Source organism: Pezoporus occidentalis, unplaced genomic scaffold, assembly GCF_034315485.1.
Source record: "Pezoporus occidentalis ecotype Australia unplaced genomic scaffold, CSIRO_AGI_Poc_V1 ctg65, whole genome shotgun sequence".
NCBI lineage: Eukaryota > Metazoa > Chordata > Aves > Psittaciformes > Psittacidae > Pezoporus > Pezoporus occidentalis.
In genome coordinates this window covers 798,096-823,146 of record NW_026915998.1, presented here as the reverse complement: position 1 = coordinate 823,146, position 25,051 = coordinate 798,096, and the positions used below count along the sequence as shown (strand labels likewise).

At 53.2% G+C, this 25,051-nt stretch overlaps 2 protein-coding genes across 6 annotated transcripts in view; one reads left to right on the top strand and one right to left on the bottom strand.

Moving 5' to 3' along the window:
* Nucleotides 1-2,973, bottom strand: part of PRRG3 (proline rich and Gla domain 3) — a 116,612-nt gene extending 113,639 nt beyond the window's left edge. For both annotated transcript variants that reach the window (XM_062640530.1, XM_062640535.1), the window contains exon 1: nt 2,963-2,973. The gene's annotated coding sequence lies outside the window, so the exon portion shown is untranslated. The remainder of the gene's footprint in view (nt 1-2,962) is intronic.
* FRMPD3 (FERM and PDZ domain containing 3) overlaps nt 1-20,295 on the top strand; it is a 53,059-nt gene extending 32,764 nt beyond the window's left edge. For all 4 annotated transcript variants that reach the window (XM_062640514.1, XM_062640515.1, XM_062640512.1 and 1 more), the window contains 5 exons: nt 194-283; nt 897-1,076; nt 11,098-11,242; nt 14,874-15,695; nt 16,513-20,295. In XM_062640514.1, the coding sequence (XP_062496498.1) occupies nt 194-283; nt 897-1,076; nt 11,098-11,242; nt 14,874-15,695; nt 16,513-19,379 (4,104 nt within the window). In that variant the 3' untranslated portion in view covers nt 19,380-20,295. The remainder of the gene's footprint in view (nt 1-193; nt 284-896; nt 1,077-11,097; nt 11,243-14,873; nt 15,696-16,512) is intronic.
* The last annotated feature ends 4,756 nt before the right edge of the window (nt 20,296-25,051 follow it).

Sequence of the window (25,051 nt, the reverse complement as noted above, 5' to 3'; positions counted from 1 at the left end):
CCTCCCCGGCTCTACCTTTGCTCCAAGTTACCTCCCAGCACCTGCCCAGGGGAGATGCCTTGGTCCCTCCACCACATGTCAAGCTCCCAGGCTGGCAGCCAGCACAGCCCATGCCAATGTGCTGCATGTTCTTAGGGGCTCATTTCTCCTCCCTCATGTTGATGGTGACCACCTGTGTGATGTGTTTTGTCAGGTCTCCACAGCCCAGGCGAAGCTGCAGTACCTGCGGATCCTGAACGAGCTGCCCACCTTTGCTGGCGTCCTCTTCAACACAGTGGGACTGGTACGGTAATGCAGAATGGGCTGGGAGGTGCTTGGCGCTGGTCCTGGAGGGAAGAAACAGGGCAGGGGAGGCTCTCACTGAAACTGCTTCCTTTGGTCTCTTGCTCTGCCCTGCTGGGGTCCAAGCCCATCCAGAAAAGCCTTCGGAGCCCCTGCAGACAGGAGGGCACATCTTCAGCGCCGCAGGGTCATCTTTCCTGGGCAGACCAGAGCAAGAAAGATCTCTATTTTCAGTCAAAGGCTTGAGTCTTCCTGCTTTTCTAAACGCATTCACTCCCTCCTCTGCCTCCTTCTCTCAGAGGCAATGTCAGATCAGGCAGATTTATAACAAGCTCCTACTTCTGTGTAGTGACACCGGCAGCCCTGAATATTTCATGTGGACACTCAGTTCAGTGCTTTATATTTAAATAGGCTTGGCATCCTGCACACCCTTCTGAGCTTCTCAGAGAGGCTCAGGGATGGGGGATTCACAGCACCAGCTTCTCCTCCTGCTCTGTAACAGCCACCTGGGACCCAGCTGAGCTGGTTTGGCTCCATGGGCAGAGCCAGGCGCAGCCCCAGGGTGCGTTCGTTCACCCCTGTCCGTCTGTCTCTCCGTGTGTTTGTGCTGCCAGGACGAGAAGCAGCCAGCCACCACGCTGCTGGTGGGACCCCGGCACGGCATCAGCCACGTCATCGACCTGAAGACGAACCTCACCACGGTGCTGTCAGAGTTCAGCAAGGTCAGCAAGATCCAGCTCTTCAGGGAGAACCAGGGGGTGGCCCGCGTGGAGACGAGCATCCTGGATGCCAAGGTAGGCACGGGTACCACAGGGGAGAGGGGTTGGTGTAGAGGCTGTGGCTGGGGGCTTGGTGCTCGCTACTGAGGGGGTTCAGGACACCAGTGCATGCTGGAGCATCTGCTTGGAGACTCTAGGGACCCACATCGCGGTCACAGGGCTTGTGGTCTGTGGCATCTCCCCTGCCTGGCTGCACGCGCTGCAGAGGCAGGGGCTGACACCACGGGTGTGCAGTGCATGGTGGCCTTCTGGTTGTGACCCAAATACTTACCCAGTGGTTTGAGCAGGGTCCTTGGTGTTACACAGCCCAGGTGAGTAGCAGGGCCCTTTGGAGGCAGGTCAGCATCTCACCTCTGCTCAGGGATGGAGAAGAGCAGTCCATGGCTATGCCTGGGTGCAGGTAGTCGAGAGGACTGGTGGGGGGTTGTGCATCAGCACCACTTGTGGAGCTTGTAAAGCCACACAGGACCATTGAATGAACTGGAAATGATGGGACAGGGGGTGTCAGGCTCAGAATGTGAGAAATGGTCACTGGGTGGCCCTGGCATGGGTGGCCCTGGCTCCATTAAGCCAGCTCTCAGGTATCATGCCACCTGCTTCTGTTATGCTCCCCTTCAGCCCATAGAGAAGTCCTTCCATTCCCTGATGTATGTGCCCTCCTGGTCCTGTGTGTTATCATCCTCCCATCCCCTGATAGCTGTTGTGTGGTGCAGTGCTGGTTCTGGTAATTGATCCTCATGCTCAGGCCCCATCACCCTTCCTCACCCCATGCAGCCTTCTGTCTCTCCTGGCTCCCAGGCCCCTCAGAAGGTCTGTCAGCACTACAGGAAGAGCTTTACTGCCTTCTTGTCCAGCAGAAGGAGATCAGCCATTGGCCTTTGCTCAGTTAATGTCTTGGGCAGACTCACAAGCAGGAAGCTGTGCACCTGCTCCAGGGCATTCTCAGCATCACTGCCTCCCTGCACCCAGCTCTTCCCTGAAGCAGACAGGGTGCATCTGCACAAGCCCTGCAAGCCTTTGCCTGTAGGTCAGGTTTGCTGCCCCTGCATTCGTCACTTTCCCCCACACCAAGAGGCTGATGAAGCTGGGCTGCTTTATGGCTGCCTTTATGTTTCCTCATCTCCTGCAAGGTCTCTAAGCCTCAGCCCTCTCTGCAGCCCTGTCCTTGTGCTATCTATCTCAGCTGTAGCCTCGCAGATGTAATTGTGCTGGGTTCATTTAGGACTCTCCTGCTGCCTCCTCTCCTGGTGGATTTTTAGCACTTCCTCCCACCAGGCCCATCAGTTCCTCCAAGGCTGTTTTCTTGCTGCTGTGCCTGGTCAGCAGTTCTGCAGGAGCACCCCAGTAACCTCTGCCAGAGCCGCGCGCATCCTCACCCCCTGCCTCCACTGTCCCCTCATCGGCGAAACCCAGGCTTTGCATTTCAGTGGGTACTGGGTCGACTCTAACATCTGTAATAGTCCCTCTTATGCACCCACTGAGGTCACTCATTGCCCAGCTGAAGTCCTGGTGTCCTGCTGTGCCTGGCCCTTCAAAACCCTACAACCTCCCCACTGTAGCTTAGGTAGGTAGCTCTCACTGCCTGGGCTGTGCAGGAGCCTCCTGCTTAATGCTTACAGAATAGGTATAACCAAGGGGTATCAGCTGAACCATCAGTAACCCTTTCGGCTCCTCCAGGTGCCCACATCCCTTGGATGTGTGTGTTTAAGTTGCGATACTAATAACAGTCTGGTCATGACCCTGTGTTTGACTGCTCATGGCACACTGTGAGCATTGGAGCCCAGTGTTCCTGCTGTAATGTACCTCCATGACTGTCTCACTGCCTCTTGGTACTGCATGGGGAGATGCCCAGCGCTGGCCTTGCTCCATGCAGCACTGCTCAGCCCCGGGAGCACACTGACCTCATGGCGGGGTGCATGGACCCCTCTGGTGCCACCATCCCCTTCGTGGCATGGGAGAGAGCAGTGGCTGGCGCTGGCGCAGTGCGGTGTGTGGCTGACAGTGGCCACAGCAGCAGCAGACATGCTGGAGGCTGAGGTGATGCTGACATCCGTCTGCTGTAAATCAGGTGGTGATTCCCACAGGGCTTCCCCACAGATCCGCAGCCATGCTCTGCGGCTGTGATTAACTCTAACACCACCAGCCCTTTCCCTGCTGGAGGAGCAGACTTTGCCCTTTGTCCCCTCTATCCCAGTTACTGGAGGAAAGGCAGCTCATGAACAGCTTCCCACAGTCATGCACACATGCACTTTATCTCCCAAGTGGCTGCCTACAGCCACCGAGAGCTACTCTGCCTGCCTGGAGCAGAGCAGCATCCCATCTGGGAATGCCAGCAGGCTCAACAGCCCTCGGCTAGTGTAGAGTCTGCTGTTACCTGTCTTATTTTAACCATTGTCCAAAGGGCTGGGTTTTAAAGCCAGAATGACTGTTCCAAAATGAGGCATTTATTGCTGGACAGCGATGGATGGGGCAGGCTAAGAAAAAACAGGCAAAATATCCCTTACGTCACAGCACTAACGTGCCTCCTGCAGTTATTCGTGTTCCTGATGAAAGCCCTGGGTTTCAATTAAATCTGGTCCCTCTGTGGCCCCTGCACTGTGATGCCTGGTGCTGCGTTGCGGGATGCTGGTGTTGGGGCAGCTCTGGTCCATTCCACAGGTAACAGCAGGGATGCAGGGGTGCCAGCCTGGGTCGGTGGGGTGGCATCAGCCTGTCACAGCTAGGTTACTGTGGAAATGGTCAATGACAGACAAGGGATTTGTGCAGAAAAGCCATTTTGCATTGCTAAGCACCAGGGTCATTGATGCTGCGTAGTTGATCATAAGGATTAACAAAAGGGAGTCATGGAGCAGCTGGGATCACACCAGCCAGTGCTGCCCAAACATCCTTATCTGCTGCTGGTCTGCAGCTGCAGCCCAGACATACCTGGTGGGAAGGAGCTGGGGCAGACTTCCAGGTAACAAGCAGGCTTGAGGAGACCATAAATCATCTGCATTTAGTTCAGAAGGAGAAGAAACAGTGTTTGTCTTATAAATTGTTCACTGGGTGCTAAATTGGTTTGTTTTGGAGCTTTTCCATCCTGGGCTTTGGTTTCTATTTAAAACAGCCCATTTGGGATACAAATGCGGGGCTGGTGCCTCTGCTTTGCTTTCCTTAGCTCTTTGCCACTGCAAGGGTGGAAAGGAGGGGGACAAATGCCAGCAGGACCCCTCATAAAGGAGCTGTGCAACCTCAGGGCAGAGGAACCAAAGCGTCCAGACCTCTGTTGCTGGGTCCAAGGAGGATTTTTGTTCCCTGCAATGTCCCGGGGAGCTGCTGGGATGAGAGGAGCAAGTCCCACCTCAACAGCCACAGATGGAATGGGGCAGCTGTGCTTGGGCTGCTGGGAAGGTTCACAGCACAGGATGGTGCTTCCCCAGCTGCTGCCGTGGCGCGGGTGTTTTGCAGGATCGTGTGGTCATTCCCACATGGCAAAGTCCCCTCTCTGCTGGGGCTGTTGCTTCTCTGCTCTTCTTCCTGCACTCTGGACTTGCTGGTGTTTGAGTATTGATTCTGGAGCTCATAAATTCACTCGGGACAGGGTGGTGGCACACGGTGTCTCCTGTGATCTTTGTGCGTAAACGCAGCTTGTCTGGGTGGCCTTTGGGCCCCAGAGGCTTTCATCTCCCAGGGGCTTCCTCCTCTGAGTGCTGGGACCAGCATTTGAGAGCAGCCAATGCTCCTGTGCCATCTCAGAATAGGGCTTCCAGGTGTGCATCCCCCTTCCTCCCCAGTACAGGACTGGGAAGTCCTCTTCTACCTCTCAGCATCCTGGGAAAGGCAGTGTCAGCATCTCCTGCCGGGCATCAGTGCTGATGGGGTGCGGAGGGGGTGAAGGGGCTGCTGCTCACTGTGCCTCCCCAAGGTCCCCAGTGCAGGAGGCATGGGGAGAGCTGCTCAGCTCCATGGGCACATCAGAGCCAGCTGCTGATGTCCATCTGGGTGGCTCCACCAGCTCAGACCCCTGGCTGTGCAGCAAAGGTTTGATTCTTACTGAAGTGCCTTTTCAAATGGAGCACTTTGATTCACACAGCCACACACCAGCGGGCTTTTCATCATTAACATCTTGACATGGGCAGGAAAGCTGCCGAAGCCTTCCGAATGGGAATGAGCGAGGAACGCAGGCGGATCGCCTGCGCCTGGACCACTGCCTGCAGTTGAACAGAGGCGCTGCGCCTGGTCCCCGCGCTGGGCTGCAGGGCAGGAGCCCACAGCGCCTGGTCGCTCGCCAAGTGCAATTCAATCCCAGGCATGGGGGTAATTGATTCCCTGTCTCCTGGCAGGGCCTGCAGCCAGCCGGCGCGTCAGCCCGGATCACAGGAAAACAAAGGGAAAATTAACTCAGAACGGTCCCCGGCTGCTGCTGTGCCTGGAATCCGGCTGTTGATGCTGGTGTTCCAGGGGCATCCAGCCTGCCACGGAAACAACAGGCTGCTGTGCATGGGGTGCAGCCTTCTCCTCTCCCTGTGGCAGGAGCTGAGTCCTGCCCATCGGCCACCCATGCCAAATTGTAGTGTGACAATGGTGGGGAGCCCCATCAGGGCACAAGGGCAGGTGAGGACAGCGTTACTCATGCAAGCGAGAGCTAAAGCCCATCAGATTTCTCCCCTCGCTAAGATTGTGAAGCTTTGGAGTGATGATGGGCCTAGAAGCTGCATTAATCTTTATTTGCATTAAGTCAGTCTGAAACACTGTCATGTCGCGGGACAGAGGATTAAGGCTTCCTTTGGCTCAGCACCTGGGCTGAGAGGGGTGGATGTGGTTCCCCCTCACAGAGCCTTTCTAGCGGGATGTAAAGCAAAGCACGTACCAGTGCATGTGCCAGCCCTGCACTGCCCGTGGCACCCACCACAGGAGCTGATCAGACAACATGTGGAGAGGGTAAGTTTCCAAGCCTGGAAGGCCAATGTTTATTTGTTCATTTAAAACAGGCATCCAGCTCTGAGGGTGTGAGCACAGGCTGGTGGTGCTGCAACCCTGGTGTTCCTGATAATTGCTCCAACAAATGGGGAGCATGGAGGATGCCAAAAGTGCCAGCGGGCTCTGCTCACTGGAAATCCCACGAGGAAGAGCACAAACCCTTTGAATAGCCATGGGGGAGATGAAAGCCTGGCCAGGGTGCAGCAAGATGGAAAGGTGTATGATGGACACAGCAGCACCATGGCAGTAGATGGGAAGCGGCACCTACAACCCTGCAGTCTGTAGAGGTGCCTCTCCATCCGCTGTGATGGGACCATGCAGGGAACAAGGAGGGTATCACCCAGTGGAGGTGGCAGCTGCTCAGACCCTAAGGAGATGCTGCTGCAGAAACCCAAAGGGCTGCTGCTAACCAAGGCAGGAGGTTTATTGATCAACAAATGGGAAATAATGGTCCTAATCACAAACAGCCTGGTATTGATAGAGCTGAGTTAATAGTGCTAAAGGGAGGGAAAGAAAGGTCAACATACAAGTGAAGAATCGACTGCTGTCTTGTTAGACCTGGATGCATATATTATTAAATATAAACTTGGCAGTGCACCACAAGTAAACCAGGGAACATAAATTATGTAGATTCATCTCCCACTCTTCTACTGCACTGCACTAAAGGAAGCAGGGTATGACCCAAAGTACATGATAAAGTGGGGAGATTAAAAGGAAATGCATATAAGCTTAAGGGTTATAGCATGCATAGATTGGGTCATAAATTAATTTAAATATGAGGACTGTTAAGGTCCTGTAGCCTAACCCTGGCCATAAAACTTCCTCCAGACATTCTTCTGTGAAACCTGCACCTTTGAATAAGAGAATATCCTCCAGAAGGACATTGAGTTTTGATTTAAAGGCAGGGCATATCAGAGAAAAAGCACTATATCCTTAATAAGCTAATGGAAAACTCATCTCTCATATCCAGCATAAATGTATGTGATTTACATTCCAGAGAGACTGGTTGCCAAGCAGGAAACTTAAAGTGAAAAGTTTTAAGTCCTGTTCTCATTAGGACTAGAAAACCCAGCAAAGCAGTATGACTGCAAGATCAAAGCATCAGTAATTTCAGGCTGGTGTTACACGTTTAGATGTAGGAAGAGCATTTTAAAATATGCTTCTTGTTGGCATACTACAGGTCAGAGATGAACCTTTACATGTGCATCTCGCTGGGAATCTGATGTTTGGAAGAGGCATTGAAAGTAGGATTATCCCCATAAGTTTGCTTCTGTGTAAAACCAGCTTTCATCCTCAAGGTACTGCTGCCCTGACAAAAATCAGACAGTATTCCTGCTCTGGCACCCCAGGAAAGCAGAGCTCTAGGGGCTGCTTAGGGATGAGCCCCACTGCTGTCACAGTGAGAACATGCCGGTCAGGAGGAGGAAGAGGATGTGCCGGTTGGCATGAGACACACAGCATCAGTGAGTGCATGATGGGGTTATCCTCATTAATAGCTTGTCCCTGTTGGTTATTAACACCATCTCCTGATTAACAGCTGGGAAGAGGTACTCTGGCCACTTCCCAGAAACTCGATGCTGACGGGGCAGGGAGCAGGCTATGGAAGAAAGACACTGGTTTTGCCCCTGCTGCATCCTTCCCTGCCTTCCTGCTGCCTGCAGAAGTCTCTCTGCTCTCTTGCACCACTGAGTTTAGAAAACCAATGAAGAGTCACGCTTTCAGGTTGGTGCCTTTTTGTCAGCTCTGGCTGAGGTTGGGCAGTGAGTTAAAGAAATGGCAGGGGGAGGCAGGGATGTTGTGTGAGCCCTAGCCCATTGGGGACCAAGCCAACACTGACCCCAGGCGACAGCCCTCACTGCTCCTTGCAGAGTGCTGCCGAAGTAAAGAGGTCAATCCTGTTTGCCCCAAGACATGGGTATCACAAGGAAACCCAAACCACAGGCTACAGTCCTGTGTTGTTGTCACTTAGAGCAAAGCTGCCCTGAATTCACCATAAACCCTTAGCAACATCAGCTGGAAATTCTTCATGCGACTGTGGGGAAAGTCGATGTTTGCTCAGCTCGCCTGTCTCCACGAGATCAAATCTGCCTTGCCTGCATGAAACAGGGTGACCAAGACTGCTGATGTCTAAAAATAACACCTCCTTTAGCTGCCGTCCCTCACACCTCCTCCCTGCGGCCTGATTTCCCAAGGAAATGGGGCTGCCGTGCTTGTGTTGCCTCTTGACCCCACAAATCACTTCCAGATCTGTTGGCCATTTCGAGGGAGATGTGGCAGCAGGGTGGGAGTAGTCTCGGAGGCAGGTGAGATGCTGCAGGCTTTGCAGGGCTACCTCGGTGGGTGGAAGAGAGGTTCAGCCTTGTAACCCCATGGGGGAAGGGGTTTCAGCCAGACCTCTGTTAGAGAGCAGCAGGGAAGCCACCGAAGCCTGTGGGGATGGATGCACAGCCCAACTGCAGCGGCTTTGCTTGCATTCAGTGCCATTTTAAACAGCCAGTATCCATGAGCAGGACACGGAGCCCCCGCAGCGTGGGCTCCTGGGCCATGGGAAGCTCACTGGAATGCTGGCAGCCACACAGGTGGATGACTTCAAGCTGCCTCTGAAGTGATTTAATCCCTAATAACAATATTACAGCGCCTGACAATTAGAGAGGGACTGTCACGCCGCCTGCTTGCCAGGATGTGAGTAATCATTTCTAAGACCCCTCGCTAAGATGCAGTGCTAATCAGTTTAAGGTTCCTCTTTTTCAGTGCAGAGCGCTGCAACTGACCCCAGCATGACTGCTGGAAGCCAGTCTGGAGGCTGGGATTGCTCAGAGACCTGGCAGGGAGCTTGTGGCATCTTGGTACATTGCATGTGTTCTATCTGTAGGCAGGAAACACCAGTTTGGATGGCTGTGGCTCAGTCATGTCTCTCATCAGGAGGACTGATCGAGGGGCTGCTTCTTGCCAGTAAGAACCTACAGTCCCATCACTGGATGGATGGGAGCATCCTGAAGCAGAGGTGGACATAGGGCTGGGTCTCAGAGGTGCTGGTGTCCAGGTAGGAAACAAGGACTGAGTAGTGGGCACTGACAGAGCAGTCATGAAGGTCCATGGCTCGGTGCCATTCAGGCTCAGCATCCCTAAGAGCTGAGCATGTGGCGTGTGACTCGCATGTGATGGAATTTACCCCCGCTGGGTTTCCTTTTGAAAGGGAATTCTAAACCACCTTGGTCTCTCCTTAATCTCATCAGCCATTGCCTCCCTGCCCTCAGTGTTCGCTTCCTTTCTTGTTGCTAGCATTCAAGCCTTCACTGCTGCTCCATAGATAGGGGAAAATGTGCAAATGTCTCTATTCAAAAGATGGCTTAAATAACCCACCCAAGAGTGCTCAGCCCTGTGTAGAAGGCACTTGTTTTAAGGATGCTTCATACAGCAGAACTGGAACACATGGTTTCATTTCACCACTTATGTCAAGACTGGAGCTGGCCTGAGAGGCGTCACCCCCCTTCACTGCTGCATGCCCACCTCCTTTGAGCTATGTGGAGAATCTCTTCTCTCCTTTTTATCTTGATACTTTCCCTTTGATCTGTGTCATCTCATCATCTCTCTGCATCATCTTCCATGGTGCAGAAGGAGCCTTGTTGAGCGGGTAGGGGCAGAGCCTCTCAGCAGAGCACGTTTGCTTCTTGGGTTATTTCCTTTCCATGTTGGGTTATTTCTTTCCCTTTCTCTTCCTGCACAGCAGCCAAGGTGGGAACTTCTTTACCTTGGCCCTAGGAGGAATCAGCCCCCGGTATGGCTGATGTTTATTGTGCTGTATGGTCCAGAGTGTGATGTGCCAGGTCTTCCTTTGCCAGAGTTGTCTTGGTGGCCTAAGAAAGCGAGTGTTAAGCAGAACATAGAACTGGCCAGTGGGTACCAGGAACCAGCTGTGGTTATAAAACAAGAACACCAAAATAGCTTTAATGCTTCTCACACTGTGTAGGCTTGAATGGTTCTTAAAACAGGCTTGGTTTGCCCTGGATGTGGTAAACAAGTTCTGAGTCCTGGAGGGCTGACAGTGAGCAAGAGATGGAGCACAGCAGCAAAGGCAGCCTGAGCAACAGCAGTAGCGAAACATCCCCGCTTGCCTCAGATAAGCCCTGTACCCGTGTTCAAAGCTCCTTTAAAGCCAGGGTGCTTTGTGCAAGGGGCGGATGAGATCTAGAGCTGCAATAACTTTACTCAAGGCACTGCCAAGTGTTTTTCCATCTTGTGGATCCACCTTGAGCAGTGCTGAGGACTCTGAGCACAGACCACTTGACTGAGCTGTGCTGGACCTCACCAGGAGGGTAAGAGCAGATCCCACCCCACAGCTTCCCCAGGCCAGCTAACCCTCCACTTGGGACACGCCGGGAGTTGGGAGTTGCAATGCTTGCCGCTAGATTGTGCAGTGAGGTTATATGTGGCACACAGATCGTGTCTGGTTTTCTGTTCTCTTTAAAGCAAAGACCTTTTTTAGCGTGCGAATAAATACTCTCCTAAAAGAGAAGACACCATCTGCTCCTAAGCACAGATTTCATTTTCTGAAGGGTTAGGTTTAAATGTGCTCAGAGTGGTGGCTGAGGGAGCCTGTCATGGGGTTTTGCCCCTTCTGTATCTTGCTGGAAGCAGATGTCTTCGTTTATGGGAGGGTGATGTGGCGGCTGCAATGAAACAGGGGTTCTGGCAGCTGGAGACTGCACAGACGCCCTGAGCTCCCTGGAGCCTGATGGTTAACCTGGTGCTTGCTTAGAGCATTGACATGCAGACAAATGATCAGGAGCCAGTTGCATGGGGGCCCTGGAGACACAGCCTGTGCCCTATGGGGCTCCAACTCTTTCATCATCCTTAGGGAAGTCAGCAGCAGGAATCAGAGCTGCAGTGAGGCGCTTTCTTGTGCACAGTGATTTGCTGGGTGAGCTGGGGCAAGGACATGCATCCCTCCGGTGGGGGTTCTCAAAGAGCCAGCCAGCTCACCAGTTACACCAATGCAGAGCTGCAGCACAGCCCCTTGGGAGCACTGGTCCTGTGTCAGCGTGTCCCTCATGCCTTCACCTCTCTTGCCTTCCAGCCACTGGTGCTGCTGATGGAATGGCCTGAAGCCACCAACTTCGCCTGTCTGATCGCAGGCTACTGCCGTCTCCTGGTGGACTCCAAGAAGATGATATTCTCCAGGGCCCCCAGCCAGCCTCCCCCTCCTCAGATTATCAAGGCAGGTACGTTTCAGCCTCTGCTTTCTGTGCGAGCCCCTTCCCCTGCCTCATCTTCCTCCTCCTCCCTCCGCCCAGGGCTCTGCAGCATCAGAAAGGAGAAAGGTTTCTCTGGCATCTCCCCTCTGCCTCCATTCCCTGCAGAACCCATTCTAACCATTTTGGGTAAGCTCTGCCTTGTGGTGTCAGCTTGGTCCCTAAACACTCACTGCAAGTGTTGTTCTGGTAGCTGCTAGAGCAGATCCAGGAGGTGCCATTTGTAAAGACCTGTAATTGCTGCCAGCTAAGTTCTGGGTCCTTATAGAACAGCCTGTGTGCTGCTGCAGGGATGCAGCTCCTTGGCCAGCATCCTAGCTCTGGAGACCAATATGAGTGTATGCACTTAGCCAGGAACTGCTCTCCTGCTGCCTTTGGACACTGATGCCTTCATTAGTCAGGTCTGGGTTGCACAGGCAGCTCTGCTGATGTGCTAAATCAGGAAGGGATCTTTGCTGTTGCAGCTTTTCAGGTGACCAGCCTGATGCAGTGAGCATCAGGGCACAGCAGGAGACCAGAACACCTACAGACAAGCTCTGTCCCACCAGCCACGGCTGTGCTCTTCCTTGAGGGTGGATTGCAGGTGTGAGTCACCCTCAAAATGATCAATGACCCTAAAGAGTGATGTCAAACAAGAGCCAACCATCAGCTACGTGCTGGTGTTCCGTGCAGGTGTTCACACTGAATGTGTTTTGTATAGGGAAATATCAAATCTGCGGGATCAGTGGCTGGAGATGGGCAAAGCACCAACCCGGCCAACTCTATCCCCAAACCTCCTGAGTGACATTGCAGCTCCAGAGAGCTGTGACAAGCCTTCAGTTTAGGTGGCACAGTGTTAAAACTGCCTCCTCGAGGTGCGAGGTGGGAGGAGTGCCAAGAGCTAGCAGGGACCTAGGGAAAGGACTCGGTGCCTCTGAGGTCTGAGGAAGGCACCCAGCCACGGACTTAGCACATGTGGGAGGACACGCACACAAGAGGCATCGAGAAAGCATCTGCGGCAACAGCAGGGAAAGACCTGGCTGGTGATGTTGGTGTAAGTATATGTGCATGGTTTCCTTTTGTCTCTTCACCTATGCCTCTTATTGATGGCTGTCACGGTGCTCTCTGCCTACAGGAGTCCTACGGGAACACATTTAGTCACATCTTGCTGAGTGGAGGGTGTTTCCAACTTAAGTGGCTGCCATCAGGGGACTCCTTTTCTGGGTCGTGTCACCCTGAGACAGGCTACAGGGACACGTGGCTGTAGGGATTTAGAGGAATGCAGGAGGAAACAGAGAGCATCCCAGAACATCCCCAAGGGCTCAGAGGGGGTCTGGCAGGGCCCACGTTACTGGTCACGCAGGGGATGTCTCGGCATGTGCAGGTGGTATTCTCCACACTCCAGCAACAATGGTAATAGGCAGGATTTTTCCTCAGGGAGATTGTGCTTCATGAGTACGGTCCAAACCTGTGCCAAAAGGGGAAGTAGATCTTGACCTTTTCTTGACAGGCTCAAGAAACCAGTATCACTATGCAGGGGGCTGGAGTGAGTGTGAGGGGAAGTCATGGTGTGGGTTGGATAGCGAAGGAGCAATGGATCCGTCACACCAAAGAGCCAGCCCCTCTCTGGATGGCCTGGTCTGCCCCCAGGGGTGCAATGAAAACCTCTCTGACCAGTGGAGGGGAACAGTTTCTCTGCAGACCCAGTACCCTCAGCCCAGCCTCTCAGGCATCCTTCAGGAGTGAATTCAGTGTGTGATGGGAAAACCAACTCTACTCACAGTTCCTGTCTCACTACTGCTGCAGGCTGAAGTGTCAGGAGCGAGGCAGATCACAGGCAGCGGGGCCATTAGCACATCTCTGCAGGAATGATAAGGAAGCCCCACTGGGATGAATCAAGTTAGCCCAGGTGTTGACTTTCCAGGCTGCAGGCAGGCTGTGCCAGTATCTTAAATGTAAAAGCAAGCCCTGGCCCGTGCTTTGCGCCTAGAATAGGAGCACATCCATTTTCCCTGAGGCCCATTGAAAGCTCCTGCTGAACTGCAGATGTTTCTAGAAATGCACGCTCTTTTCGGATGCTCTCAGTTACATCCCAGTCTCCACATTTCCTTGCAGAGCTGGATGCTAGATCCTTGCCTTCCATGGGAAGGGTTGTGCTGTGCTGGAGCTATGCAGGCAATTTGCCTCTGCCCCTTCTTCTCCCTGCTCTAAGCAGCAGCCATTATCAGCCAAGCAGCAACATGCCCTAGGCTGCTCTCTCATTTCTTCATCAGGACCTCCTCTCCCAGCAGCTGGATTATGGATTTTAGGGTTCTGGCCCCATCCAGGACAGTGGCCTGGTTCAGCACAGGCACCCAGTGAGGTTGCTTTGGGAAAGCCTCTGCTTCAGTCCATGAGCTGAACGTGCATCCCCAGCTGCAGCAGCCTTGTGTTCACTCACAGAGCTGCCCTTCCTGAGGACCAGAGTGCCCGTAAATGAGAATAGATATTGTTTTGTCTGGGATTTTAGCATCGCAAGTGATGAACAGTATAACACGAACGTATCTGGGGAGACACACTGTCCAATTTGTTCAGCTAATGACTTTAATTGGGATTTATTTGATTTAATCTATACTTGGTAAGATGGAGCCTGCATGCCCCTGGCAGCCATTCCCAGCACAGCTGCACAATCCAACCTGTAATGCAGACAGATGCCCCTCCTGAGGCTGGACCACTGGCCACAAGTTCAGAAGGTATTTCACCTGCTTGCTTTACACAAGGGAGCAGTGGGAGGTTGTTGTAGGGCAATGCTTAACAGCAGGGGCGGAGGGCATGATGCTGGTGGATGAAAAGCTGGCATGAGCTGGCAATGTGTGCTTGCAGCCCAGAAAGCCAACCATGTCCTGGGCTGCATAAAGAGAAGTGTGCAGGTTGAGGGAGGGGATTCTCCCTCTCTACTCTGCTCTGGTGAAACTCCCCCTTAGAGTACTGCATCCAGCTCTGGAGTCCTCGGTACAAGAAGGACATGGATCTGTTGGAGTGGGTCCAGAAGAGAGCCACAAAAATGATGAGAGGGATGGAACACGTCTCCTAGGAGGACAGGCTGAGAGGTGGGGGGTTTTAGCCTAGCAAAGAGAAGGCTCTGAGGAGACCTTCTTGTGGTGTTTCAGTACTTAAAGAAGGCTTAAAAGAAAGATGGGGACAGACTTTTTATGAGAGCCTATAGCATGGCACAAGAGGTAATGGTTTTAAACCAGAAAAGGGTAGATTCAGATTGATATAAGGAAGAAATGTTTTATGACGAGGGTGGTAAAATACTGGCACAGGTTGCCTAGAGAGGTTGTAGATGCCTCATCCCTGGAAACATTCAAGGTCAGGTTAGATGGGGCTCTGAGCAACCTGATCTAGTAGATGATGTCCCTGCTCATTGCAGGGGGTTGGAGCAGATGACCTTTAAAGGGCCCTTCCAACCTGCACGTGCAGGAGATTTCTTTATTTGCATCTCTCCCAGCTGCCCACCGAGCTGAGGGCTGGAGGGCAGAGCGCACACGGATGCTCCTCCAGGGCGAGCAGGAGCTTCCCCGTGCTGTTTCCCCTTCTCCTGGGCGCTGCTGCTAACGTGCCCGCTGTGGTTTTGGTTTAGATTACATCAACGCACACAACTTCCACCGGCCTGCCGCCCCGGGGCACACGGCAAAGAAAGAGAGCGGGTTGGTGGCTGGCTCTGCCCCCAGCACCGGAGCAGCCGGGGCTCCACCAGCCAGGGCTTCCGACTCGGAGCTCATCAGCTTCTGCTACCTGCACATGCGAGAGCAGAGGAAGGAGAGAGAGAGCGGGACGGACATCAATGAAAACCTGATATTTTTTGAGGAAACCCGCCCCAGGACCAAATCCGACCCCACCTCCAAAAGCTCTGGCCAAGGCTACAACGGGACAGCCAAGGAGTACGACCCGGATGGCCTTGACCAAGACAGGCACACAGGCAGGGCCAGGGCACACACCATAGACACCCACCTGCGCAGCGACGCCTCGCACTTCTACTGCGAGTCCTGCCAAGCCAAACTCAAGAGCCGGCTGGCCTCATGCAAAGGGGGCAAGCCCGGCAGCACCCGGGATAACATGGTGGACTTGATGTCTCTTCCCCCTCCTGGGAACGACGAGGAAGAAGACGAGACGACGTCCCTGCTCCCCGCCATTGCTGCTCCCCCTCCCGGCTTCCGAGACAACAGCTCGGATGAGGATGATCCCAAGCGCCGCGCGGCTGCCCAGAGCCAGGAGCAGGGCCGGCACCTCTGTGGCATCCTCTACGATGAGATCCCTGTCACACTGATAGACAACGTGCAACCACGGACGGTCCGAGACCATGCCCAAGAGCTGGATGATGCCCTGGTGTCCACCCTGCAAGCACTGGAAGCCTTGGCTGCTTCAGAGGATTGTCCGCATCCCCCTCCACAGCAGACAGCAGGTATTTCGATGGCTATGACTTCTTTTCTTCCTTGTAGCCTTTCTTTCCTTTGGTATATCCTTCCCTTTAGTCTTCTACTCTCATCCTGTATGTGATTGTGGAGCAGGTTCTAGTAAATCCAAGTTGTGGCAACAGGCTGTAGCAGGGGCAGCCGAACTGATGCTCAGGAGGTTTCTAAGCAGCTGAAGTGGGACTCGTCTCCTTGATGGTGCCTGAAGGAGTGTCTTGGTTACCCCCTGTCTGCCATGGTCCATGTGCCACGATGCTGGAATGAGTCCCTAACAAGCCAGTACTGTGAGCACGAGTTCCTCCCAGCTGTAACCCCGCTCAGTTGGTACCTTCAGCCCTCGGTCTTTGCAGGTTCTCACCCAGGTTTTGCAGTGTGAGCCCTTCCTAGGGCAAACCTGCTGTCAGAGGGGTGTCTCTGGTACCAGCCTGCTGGCAGCACACTCCTTTGTCCCTCTCCCCACCTTGGTTTCCCTATTCACCACGGCAGAGTCTGGGACTTGTCTGGCCCAATTTTCCTTCTTGGGCCAGATGAGTCTCTGTAGCTCTGCTGTCACTAACACTGGAAAGCTTCCCAGGACCTTTTCCTTGGCCAAGATCTGTTGCTGTGTTGACTTAACAAGCCAGCTGGTGCTGACAAGTGATCTCTTAAAAGCATTAACTCTTAGTTGCGGGAAGTCACTAAAACGTCTCCAGTGGGATGCTGTGTTCTGCATTCCTGGAGCCCTCCTGCCTCATGAGGTTCCCCTCTCCTCTGTACACCAGTGGGGTGTGAGTGTTGTCGTGGGGTTTAATTTGTGTCCCTCCTCAGGTCTTATTGTGCTGGCTGCCATCACTCCCGAGTCATCCCTGGATTCTGGCCATGAAACCAACTCTTCAGAGCTAACAGATATCTCAGAGATGGTCTCTGCCATGAAGCAGCATCAGAACGCAGCCTACTTCCTCGCTCAACACATCAACAAAGAGAACCTCCTGGCCAGAAAGGACTTGCCCTTCCGAATCCAGAGCTGTGCTGCCCAGGCTGTGCTCACCTCCCCCTGTGCCCTAAGCCTCCAGGAGCCAAGCCCTTCGTTGAAGCCAGCTTTCTCTAACCAAAGCCCCAGCCTCACCAACTGCAAGAGCAAGCAGGAGCAGCAGCATCCTGAGAGGAGCTACCCCTCGGCCGCCAAGCCAGCACTGACCCCGCAGCTCAGTGAGCAGAGCAGGGGGGCTCCAGTGTCAGGCTCTGAATGCAAAGGTGCAGGCCACACTAAAGCTGCCTTTGAGGTATCTCTGCATGCCACAGCGGTCCCCAGCATGGAGCAGGCACAGGATCTACAAGAGAAGATGCCCAAAGAGGTCCAGCCAAGCTCCAAGCTCCTCCTGGATCAGAAAAGCGGTGTAACTCCAGCCATCATTGCAGCTGCACTGCAACAAGTGGCAAACGCAAAAGGCTCAGCTCCGCAAGTGACAGCAGCCTCAAAAGAGGACAGGAACACGAACGGTACCAGCAGCTGTGCACCAGCCAGCAGCAAGCCTCTGAAACCCAAAGGAGGTCCACAAACCGCAGACACATCGTGCAACTGCCAGCAGCAGCAGCAGCAGCAGCTCCCTCCACAGCAGCACTGTGAAGACTCTCCAAGTCCTAAAGAAGCTCACGGCAGTAAGGCGGAAGCTTTCCACAGCAGCTCAGGTGAGGAAACGATGCCCACTAAGACTTCTGCCTCTAAAAGCTACCAGCAAAAAGCAGGTAGGGATGCTCCAGGAAGAGCCACAAGCGGAGAGCCAGGTCCAAAGGCAGGTGGGGAAGCCCCGAGCCTTGTCTTTCAGAAACATGCAGCTCCTTCAAACCAAGGGCAGAAAATGCAACAGGAAAGCTCAGCCAAAGGCTTCAAAGCCGAGAGTAGCAACGTGCACTCTCCATCGCCTGGTAGCGCTTTCAGAAGCACCAGTGAGGAACCCAAAGGGCCAGTCCCGCTGGTGCACAGATCCGAGAGCCTGCAGATCAGCACCGTGCCTTCCAAAAAAGCAGAGAAAGCCCTGGAGGTGACCCAACAAGAGGCTGATGTCCCAGCGAAACCCAAAGCTCCGAAAGCTTCCTTCAGGCTGAGGAACTTGTTCTCAGCAACTTTTCCAACCCGGCTGAAGAAGGAGACAGATGAGCGGCAAGCACAGCTGCAGAAGGTGAAGCAGTACGAGCTGGAATTCCTCGAGGAGCTGCTCAAGCCAAAGAGCAAAGGTGATCTCCCACCACAGGAGTACCTGCACCCTCCTGCCCCTGGGCGCTGCAGCTGCCAGCTAAGGAGCAGCCCCGTGCAGAAGGTCCCAGGGATGTCGAGGGAGCAAAGGCGTAGCTGCGACTGCAAGCGGATCTGCAGGGGGGTGAGGCCACCTCCCAACCACATGGTGATGCCAGAACTGGAGAGGAGAGGGAGAGATAAAGCTAGCAATGAGCAGAAGCAGGAGGAAGCCATTCGGTTGACAAGCATGAGCAGCCCTTCCAAAGGCAAGCGGATACGTTCCACGAGTTTAGAGTCCAGAGAGTACCGGTCAGATCCAGAGAACAGCATGTCCTGTTTGACCACCTGCGCTTCCCGGGGGGAGTGCATGGGCGCTCCACACTACAGGAAGCTTTTGCGTCGCTACAGCGTCAGTGAAATAGATAAGACTGAAAGGACATCCCTGTCCTCTGACATCTACCAGAACATCTATACAACGAAACAGAAGGGCCCACAGAAAGAACCTGAGCCCAGCATCCTTTGTCCCCTTCTGAAAAGCAAACTCCAGGAAGCCACCGGAATGCCTGAACCCTCCTATGTCCAGATAGCACAGGAGAAAAAGAACCAGAAGGGTTCAGCAGTGTTCTCTGTCCAGGAGGAGATGTATCCGAGTCCTGCTGAGCTGCGGGATGAAGACATGGAGGATGAGAAGTGCTGCTCCATCCGGTACTGCTTCTACTACAGGAAATGCGATGTTGCAGATGACGGGAGTGAGAAGGATGAGCTGTCCTATTCCATCCCCATGCAGATACTCCCAGGAATGAAACTGGGTAATCAAATGGTCCCAGTCATGAGCAGAACTCTTCAGGTCCTGGATGCAACAGCCTGTAGCAGTCCCAGTGACAGCCAGACCCAGGAAATAGATTTAAGAACCTCCAGTTTTGAGGGGAGCCTGACAAAGATCAACGCCCTCCGAGGCCATGCCTACAGCTTTCCCAACGGGTTCCTGCAAGTGCAGCTGGACACCAATGAGCTCCTGACTATCCTGAGGCAGTGCGTGGTGAGCCCAGACGTCCGGGACTGCAAACCCTACATCTCCCAACTGGCTGAGTACAAGCAAGAGCTCGCCCTCAAGTTCAAGGAGTTCCGTGCATCCTGCCGCCGCGTGGCAGCCGTCGACAAGAGCCCTACCCACATGCTCTCCGCCATCACAAGCAGCTTCCAGGTGCTCAGCAGCCTCATCGAGACGTTTGTGAGGCTGGTGTACGTGGTGCGCTCGGAGTCGCAGCGCCAAGAGCTGCTGGCAAAGGTGGAGGAAGTGGTGAGGAACTACACCTTCCTGCTGAAGGCTGCCGAGGAGTCCACGGCCAGAACGCTCAGCCACCAGCAGGCAGTGGAGCAGCTCAGCCACCAGTCAGCCACGGTTGCCACCGTCATGAGCACGCTCACGCGCTCCCTGAAGACGCTGATCAATAAGTAAACCAGCTGCGACAGCCAGCAAGCCGGTGCGTGCTGTGCGCTCGTGGGTCTCAAATCGCGTAGGTCTGGTGAGGATGCGTGTCTACAGGCTCACGTCTACTGGGGTTTGTGGTGGTCACGATGCTCTTTCGTCTCTGCAGAACGGGTGGTTGCGTTGGGGGTGGTTTCGAGGTGGTTTTGCATGCCCTGCTGCGAGCTGTGCAACCAGATCATCGGGGCTGTCAAGCAGCTGTACCACGTTCGTTTGTCAGTGATGGTGCTTGGGGGGCACAGGCACCCCATCTCCACACTGATGTGGAGGTTCTGGGCCTCACCTGTGCAAAGACCTTTGTCACGGTGGGTCAGTGAGTGAGCAGGAACTGAGCTGACATCTCCTGGCTTCACTTGGGCAGTTTAGAGCCAAACCAGTGTCTTGCCACGTAAACAGCTCTTCTGCCTCCAGGCTCTTCCTGGCCCACAAGCGCAGCATCATTAGCAGCAGAAGGGATCAGTGGGGTGCAAGTCCCTACTGCTGTGCTAGGGCTTGGGAAGCAGTCCTAGCATGGACAGGATGCCATAATCCTGGGGCAGAGCTGAGTCACCCTTCCAGGCTCTGCTCACACGGCTTAGGCAAAAGGCAAGGGCTTAATGAGTGTGAGCAGGGAGGACCCAGGGAACCACGGGGCTGTCACTCTGGCCTCCGTGTCCCGGCAGGTTGTAGAGCAGATCATTTGAGTGCCATCTCGTGGCACACGCAGGACACCCAAGTGATAAGGCCCAGTCACCATGGGTTTACGAAAGGCAGGTACTGCTTGACTAACCTGATCGTCTGTAGCACAGTGAGCTGCTTAGTGGGTGAGGGAACGGCTGTGGATGCTGTCTGCCTCGGCTGTAGTAAAGCCTTTGACACAGCTTCCCACAGCATTTTCCTAGAGAAAGTGGCTTGGATGGGTGTACCCTTAGAACACTGCTTGGATGGCTGGGCCCAAAGGGTTGTGGTGAATGGAGTTAAATCCCATTGGTGGCTGGTCACGAGTGCTGCTCCCCAGGGCTCAGTATTGCAGCCAGTTCTGTTTAACGTCTTTATAGACAACCTGGACAAGGAGATCAAGTGCACTCCCAGTAAGCTTGCAGGTGACATCACCTGGGTAGAAGTGTGGATTTGCTTGAGGGTAGGAAGGCTTTGCAGAGGGATCTGGATGGGCTGGATTGATGGGCTGGGGCCAGTTGTGTGCAATTCAGTGCCAGCTCCTTCATTTGGGCCACATCAACCTCACACAAGGCTACAGGCTTGGGGCAGAGTGGCTGGAAAGCTGTCGGGTGGAAGAGGACATGGAGGTGGTGCTCAGCAGCCACAGCATGAGCCAGCCTGTGCCCAGGTGGCCAAGAAGCCACCAGCATCCTGGCCTGTATCAGCACCAGTGTGGCAGCAGGGCCAGGGCAGTGACTGTGCCCCTGCATTGGGCACTGGTGAGGCTGCACCTCGAATCCTGTGTTCAGTTCTGGGCCCTGCACTACAAGAGAGACATTGAGGTGCTGGAGAAGGGCCAGAGAAGGGTACCAGAGCTGGTGCAGGGCCTGGAGCACAAGTGTGATGGGGAACAGCTGAGGGACCTGAGGGGGTCAGTCTGGAGAAGAGAAGGCTCGGGGGGTACCTACAACTGCCTGACAGGAGGATGTTGTAAGGTGGGTGTCAAGTCTCAATAGTGATAGGATGGGAGGAAATAGCCTCAAGTTGTGCCAGGGGAGGTTTAAATTAGATATTAGCAAAAATTTCTTCACCAAAGGGTTATGAAGCCCTGGAACAGGCTGCCCAGGGCAGTGGCTGAGTCACCATCACTGGAGGCATTTAAAAGACGTGTGCATGTAGCACTTGGGGACATGGCTAAGTGGTGGACTTGACAGTGGTTGGTTTATAGTTGGACCCAATGATCTTAAGGGTCTTTTCCACCCTAAATGATTCTATGATCCTGTGTTCCCCTTCCTCTGCTGTACGGCTGTGTCTACACTGCAAGGAACCCAGACTGATCTTTGACCATTGCAAGCCAGAAGCTGGGCTAACAGCTGAGAGGAGACCTCTTTCACACCATTCTCCAGAGGTCAGGTCCATGCTCCAAGGCTCAGCCCAAACCCTCTCCTACTTCTTTTCACCATTCCCAATTAGAGAGGAACCCAGATCAGCTTTCTCTGTGAGCCATGGCTTGTCCCTCACTCAGGCAGTGCTACTGCCACTGGCCAAGGGAGCTGCCCTACTTGCCAGCGTGCTGGGGTCCTTTTCCTGTCCCCACTGGGCTGACTGCCGTAAGAAGCATTATTGAGTACTGTGTGATGGTTATTTATTGGAGTTGGGGTCTTTTGAATTATTCTTTTTTCACTTCCAGGTGAATGGTAAAATAATTCCTGCTTCTCTTCACACCCCAAGGTTCCCCTCATCCTCCCAGTCTAGACCTAATCAATCAGACTGCCTTAACTGGTGCTTCACTGCAGTCAGCCACCTTCCAAAATGCAAGGTTACACATTTCATCACCCTTACCCTGCACTTCACACACGCACAGGGAGAGCGGGTTCTCCTGGGGTCCTGGCACCAATCCCCATCGCACCCACCTCTGGCTGGAAAGGGAGACAGTGGCATCAGCCTCCCAGGAGGAGTGAGGCGGGTTGTGAACACCAGCCAGCTTGCCCCAGCGCTTGGGGATGATCGGGGATCTCTGCAGGATCAGTCGCTTCCCATCCCTATGATTTCTTTATAAATATGCACATCCGAAATCTCTCGTTCTTCCATAGGAGTTACGGAAATGCACAATGTGCTTCTAACATGCGCATCCTCTAGCGAGTGCAATAACCTCCCCTGGCCCACGGCTGTCCCGGACTTTGGCCATTGCTGTCGGCAAGGCAGAGAGGATCCTGCTGCGGGGACAGCCTCCTGCTTTCAACAACCATGTAGCAAATACACAGTGGAAGAGCCAGGTTGGAATTTCAGTCTGTGGTGGGCAAAGCCTGTTATAATGCTGAAGGCTGACAGGGAGCTGGGTTTTTCTTTTCCCCGGGAATTATCTATTATGAAGCTCTGAGTTTCTTCAAGCTCCCTGTTATGCCCATATCATTCCTCCAGACATCTCTCAGTCTAATACAGAGGAAAATTTTTTTATTGTCTGTATATAGTATATATAAATTTAAAAAATTATATAAATTATATATATATACACAAATTTATGTCTTGTTTTACAAACAAGAAAGATTAAATATATTAATCTTAATATCCAAACTAGCATTTGTGTCTTTTTTTTTAAGAACTTTGTGGCAATGTGGCTATTCCCAGCTGTACAAAGCACTGTTCATAAGCAAAACCCCCTATTTTTGTCGCTATAGAGCTGTATGTATCTCCGTACTGGAAGCTTAACGACCCCACAGTGTCACTGAACTCCACACCAGTTAAGTACCAGGCTATGAAGGAAGCCACGAAGCAGCAAGAAATGCAGGTTGGAAACTGACTGTTTGACTTGGCACAGCCACTTATGTGTTGTAAATGGGCATTTTGGCTTCATTCCCCTCCAGGAGGGAATGCCTGCAGCAGCACTCACCCCTTCACCACTGTGCTGGGCAAAGCGTGGTCCTCCTGGTGCCCCTAAAGCCGGGGAGAGCCAGGATGTGCTCCAGCCCCTCTCTGTTAGCAAAGTCCTGCCTGATCCCTTCCAGATGAACCAACCTGAGTACTCACTGACAGCTCCAGTGTGTGTCTCCAGCCCAGTCGTAGGCATTTGCTCCTGTGCCTGGGAAGAGGTGACAGCCTGGTACCTGCCATCAGTGACCTGATGATTCCGCAGCCCTGTGGGACTGCTCTGGTGTGTCTGCAGGGGAAAGCCCAGCTAAAGCACAATGCCAAACCCAGGGACAAACCTGAGCCAGGCAGTTTCCCAGCTACAGGTGATGTTTCCGATATCCCATTCGTGCAGGGGACAGGCCTTGCCTGGCACAATGTACTGCTCTTTGCTTATCAGGGAGGAAAGCATTGATGTGTGCTCTTTATGCGTCCCAAAGCCTCCACAACCTATAGAAGCCAAGTCTGGTAAAGATCCAACACGAAAAGGCTTAGGAACTGGGTCATTCTCTGTACGGGGGTTGAATGTGTGGTCTAAAGCACAGGCAGCAGCAGTCAAGACTCACACACATTCTCTGTGCCTCCAGGTTTGTTATTTTAATCTCATCACACCATTTCCCATGCTGAACTAACGATGACACCGCATGGGACAAAACCCACCCATTTATAAAGCTGGCTGTGGATAAAAAAAGTAAATGGAAAAGCCAAGAGGTTTCCTAACAACCCCCAGAGCCTGAAAACATCGACAGCAGGCAGTTTAATCACAAGTTCAGAGTCGATGCCTAGTACCATCTAGTGGGCAATCAGCACCCCGTCACAAAGGAATTACTCCTTCACATCACACCGTTATTATTTGCATAATGGTAGCAATAGGTGCTCCAGGATTAGTCGAATGTCCCTGTGCGAAGGGAGGAGCTGTAGTGGTATGGACCCGAGGAGGATGATGAAGCCCTGCCTTCATTATTGCTGTACTCATCTGTTAGGTGCTGTCCCTCCAGCCTCACTCTGTAAATAGTGTTAAAGGAAATGATCCAGGTAAGACATTCTTGTTCATGTTTCTGAATCACAAATTTGCCCTTTCAGAGCCTCTCGGTACCTGCCTCTCTCATGCTGCCTTCGCCCTGGGGTTTTTGCTGTAGCGTTAATGCTGGCACCGATTTCCTCCAGGGCCTTCACAGCTCCCATGAGCATTGCTCAGCCACAACATGCGTTTGTGACCACCTGATGTCATTGCACTCCCCCAGTCTGCTCCCTCCCTTCATCTTCTCTAAGTTATGGCCTCTCTGAAGGAGACTTCACCAGGGCTCCATCAGTGCATAGAAAATGAAAACCAAATGGGCCATCTCTGGTCCCTCTAAGCCAGAAAGACCTGGCTTTCAGGGGTTAAAGTGCCAAAAGCAAGAGCTGGAAAATGAGCAGACCTCAAGCAGTAATCCCAAGATGGTTTGGATAAAATTACTTGTGTCTCTGTGGACTTTGCTGGTCATTGTCAGCTGGACACAACAACTGGGCACCACGGTTTAAAGCACTTTGAACTCTAATCCCCATGGTGTAGCGCCCGCATTCTCCTGTCAGGGTTTCCATCCTCTCCAAGGTCCTGGCAACACTACAGAGGAATCACAGCAGCCCCAGATACAACAGCAGGGTGAGCTGAATAGCTGGGACCCACTGCTGCTTTCATCAGGCCCACGGGAACTGACAGTCAAACAGAAATGAGTAATGTCTAAGTTTTATCTGCATTTGAAGCAGAGTGTCTGGATTCTTGTGTAAAACATCCTAACAGATTCCTCACATAGGCAGACACGGTGGAGCTGGCTGGGACAAACAAACTTGGTTGCCTTCTACAACAGGGTGACAGCACTGGTGCATAAGGGAAGAGCACAATTGATGTCAACTATCTGGACTTGGGCAAAGCCTTTGATACTGTCCTGCACAACATCCTTGTCCTGCACAACATCCTTGTCTCTGAACTGGATTTGACCGATGGACCACTCGGTAGATAAGGAATTGGCTGGATGTTTGCACTCAGAGTGCTGGGCTTATTCAGCCTAGAGAAGAGAAGGCTCCAGGAAGACCATAGGGCAGCTTCCAGTGCC